This window comes from Rhincodon typus, chromosome 15 (assembly GCF_021869965.1).
Source record: "Rhincodon typus isolate 14 chromosome 15, sRhiTyp1.1, whole genome shotgun sequence".
NCBI classification, from domain to species: Eukaryota; Metazoa; Chordata; class Chondrichthyes; order Orectolobiformes; family Rhincodontidae; genus Rhincodon; species Rhincodon typus.
The window spans coordinates 34548211-34552242 of NC_063346.1; the positions used below are offsets into that span (position 1 = coordinate 34548211).

At 38.2% G+C, this 4032-nt stretch overlaps 1 protein-coding gene across 1 annotated transcript in view; it reads left to right on the forward strand.

Moving 5' to 3' along the window:
* gpt2 (glutamic pyruvate transaminase (alanine aminotransferase) 2) overlaps positions 1-2811 on the forward strand; it is a 39247-nt gene extending 36436 nt beyond the window's left edge. The window contains exon 10 of the mRNA XM_048606062.1: positions 1771-2811. Coding sequence (XP_048462019.1) covers positions 1771-1794 — 24 coding nt within the window. The 3' untranslated portion in view covers positions 1795-2811. The remainder of the gene's footprint in view (positions 1-1770) is intronic.
* The last annotated feature ends 1221 nt before the right edge of the window (positions 2812-4032 follow it).

Sequence of the window (4032 nt, forward strand, 5' to 3'; positions counted from 1 at the left end):
GCTGCAGCATAGCCTCCCTGTTTTTAAACTCCATCCCTCGAGCAATGACAGACAAAATTCCATTTGCCTTTTTGCCTTTTTTAATTACCTGCTGCACCAGCAATCCCACCTTCAGCGATTCATGCACAAGGACACCCAAGAACCTTTGCACAGCAGCGTGCTGCAATTTTTTACCATTTAAAACATAGTCCATTTTGCTGTTATTCCTACCAAAATGGATGACCTCACACTTATCAACATTGTACTCCATCTGCCAGACCTTTGCCCACTCACTTAGACTATCTATATCCCTCTGCAGACTTTCAGTGTCTTCTGCACACTTTGCTCTACAACTCACCTTTAGTGTCATCTGCAAATTTTGACACACCACAATTAGTCCCCAACTCCAAACCATCTATGTAAATTGTAAACAATTGCGGTCCCAACACTGATCCCTGAGGCACACCACTAGTCACTGACCGCCAACCAGAAAAACACCCATTTACCCCTACTCTTTTTGCTTTCTACTGGTCAACCAATCCTCTATCCAATACATTACCTGTAATACCATTCAACTTTATCTTATGTAGCAGCCTTTGGTGTGGCACCTTGTCAAATGTCTTCTGGAAATCCAGATACACTACATCCACAGCTTCCCCATTGTCCACCATGCAAGTAATCTCCTCAAAGAATTCCACCAAATTAGTTAAACATGACCTACCCTTCATGAACCCATGCTGGGTGTTCCCAATGAGACAATTTATATCCAGATATCTTGCTATTTCTTCCTTAATGATAGATTCAAGCATTTTCCCCACTACCGAAGTTAAGCTAACTGGCCTATAGTTACCTGCATTTTGTCTACTTCCTTTTTTAAACAGTGGCGTCACATTGGCTGTTTTCCAATCTGCGGGAACCACCCCAGAGTCCAGTGAATTTTGGTAAATAATTACTAGTGCATTTGCTATTTCCCACATCACCTCTTTTAGTACCCTGGGATGCATTTCATCAGGGCCAGGAGACTTGTCTACCTTTAGCCCCATTAGCTTGCCCAGAACTGCCTCCTTAGTGATAATAGTTTGTAGGTCCTCACCTGCTATATCCTTCTTGCCATTAGTTTTCAGCATGTTATTTGTGTCTTCCACTGTGAAGACCGACACAAAATAACTGTTTAATGTCTCGGCTATTTCCTCATTCCCAGTTATTAAATTAGCCTTCTCATCCTCTAAAGGACCAATGTTTACCTTCGCCACTCTTTTATGATTTACATATTTATAGAAACTTTTGCTGCCTGTTTTTATATTCCGAGGTAGTTTGCTCTCATAATCCTATCTTACTGTTCTTTAACTTTTTTTGTGGCTTTCTGTTGGCCTTTAAAGATTTCCCAGTCTACTAGTTTCCCACTACTGTTTACTTTTTTGTATGTTTTTTTTTTTCAATCTGGTACATCCATGATGCCATTCAATTATTGGCCCACACTTTTCCATATGCCAGTTAATATTGTCCTAGAATATTGACTCTACAAGTTTCCCTCCACCAAATTAGACTTATTGACCTGTAGTTTATTCCTCTATTAAAATTACTAAAAAAATTATCTACACTGGTTCACTCCATCCTTTTCCCCTTCCATCCTTTTTCTGGGGATTTTTTCTCTTTTTGTTTAAAAAGTAATTATCCCAACTAGTGGGATTAAGGAAGAAGGATGAAGAAACATGAATTGATAAAATTTGCCAGCTTTATTTTATGAGAATGCTGAATGGGTATTTGTAACTTGTTCTTTTTCTCCTCCAGAATGACCATTCTCCTTCCTATTGAGAAGCTAAAAGTGTTATTGCAGAATGTGAAGAATTTCCATATTCAGTTTCTTCGGAAATACGCATGAGCATAGTTGATTTTTATTTTCACCAGAGAAAATAACATCTAAATGTTCAATTTACTGTTCCCCAATTTTTATTACCATGTAAAATGAATGTTCACTGAAATAAAATGGCATAATTATGGCCTACAAATCTCAATTGCTGCAGCTATTTGCCAGTTTGGTATTGTGACACCAACTTGTACTGCACTTTTTTTGATAGTACTTCCAATGTAAACATAAGTACTATTTGTTGGAAACATTGGTTTTGTTGCACTTCAAGATTTTTTTTAATGAAAATATTTCTAGCAACAAACAGTATGATGTCAAATATTTTTCTAGGTTCAAGCCTCTAATCGTAAATTGCCAGAAATATGCTCTGGTCAAAAGCAGACATTTGGGGTTGTGCCTTCTTTTTGCCTGATAGCCCATGTGTTGTGGGTGGCACTGCATTAACTGGACTAGTGAACGGCCTTTATTACACTTATGTAGCAAGACCATATCTTCAGTCGAGGTAGAGTATTGGTGTGTATACAGATGGATTTTCAGCAGGTTAAAAGCTGATGCCTGAATTCACTGATCAAATGCTAAATTGTAACACTGCCAAGTGAATGGATTTTAACAATAATTCAAAGCATTTGGCAGTGAGATTTTTTTTCTGAACAATAGATGTAATGTTTACATTTTTACCTTTATAAAGCTTGGGAGGACAAATGTTACAACTGTCTTTGTAAATTACATTTCTGAATTTGGTTTTCTATTCAAGGGCTTCCAAGTAGATGAATTCAGTAAAACGAAACACAGATTGGCTTGTCGCAGGAGAGGGGGGAGAAAACTGCAGTCTGCAAGACTTTGTTTGGAAAAAAGGATTTTCTTATGTCTTTCTTTCTGATAATGTTTTGAGCTTATCTATGTTAATGTCAATGAACAAGAAATATCTGTTCCAATAAATTGCCTTTTTTGCTCTTTAAATTTAATTGCTTTTCAGAAGAAAGTATAATTACATGTCTGTCTGAATCCCTTTCTCTGGCTTTTCTACCCTCCCCAACTGAGCTTGTATAGTCTTTTCTAATCATGTGACAATGATATGACCACTGGAAGGGGCTAACTTCAGTAGATCTCTTTGAGGAACAAAGTGCTCCAGCCTCATTTGTCTCAAAATGCTTACTATCCTTACCTCTGTTGTCAACCAAGGACTGGTGGATGAACATATATGCTTTTCATTCACTTGCCAAGATGCATTTAGTGTGTGCAATGGTTCCCTAAAATCCTCAGTTGACAAATGTGTTTCAGTTACAAAGGCAGATCTTAGAGTGCAGCAAAGTCTCAGAGTGATCATATACCTTTTGAGTTAGCTGAATGCAACAATTGGATTTGTTATATAGATAAACGTTTATCAGAAATCCTAGGGATTAAAAAATAAGTCTTAGAGGTAGGTTTAACTATTTGATTCATTCTGTAATTTCACATAACATCTCTAGCATCTTTGAAAACAACAATTAATATCGCACCTTTTAACATAAGCATCCCAGTACATTTCAGAGAAGTATTAGAAAACAAAATATGACATCAATATATTATGGGGAGGTGATGGACTAGTGGTATTATCATTGGACTGTTAATCCAGAGATCCAGGTAATGTCCTGGGGATCTGGGTTCAAATCCTGCCACAGCAGCTGGTGGAATTTGAATTCCATAAATATCCGGAATTAAGAATCTAATGATGCCTGTGAATCCATTGCCGATTGTTGGAAAAACCCATCTGCTTGTTCACTAATGTCCTTTTCAGGAAGAGAACTGCCATCCTTACCTGGTTGGACCTACATGTGACTCTGAACTGCCCTCAGGGTAATTCAGGATGGCAATAAATTTTGGCCTAGCCAGCAATGCAGTCATCCTGCAAATGAATTTCAAAAAGGTCAGATAACCAAACTATCAAAATGATGATCAAAAGATTTTAAGGAATGTTTTACACAAATAAAACAAGGTAGAGGGGTGCAAGGCAGCCTGGAGCTTGACAACTAGGAGTGGTAGGGGAGGTAGTGAGATACTGCAGGAGTCTCCTGTGGTTAGCCCTATCTCAAACATTTTGGACACTGGTGTGGGGTGATGGCCTTTCAGGGGAGGATGGGACTGACAACCATGTTTCTGATATGTTGACTAGCTCTACTGGAATGAAGGGTATGTCAGGTTCCAAG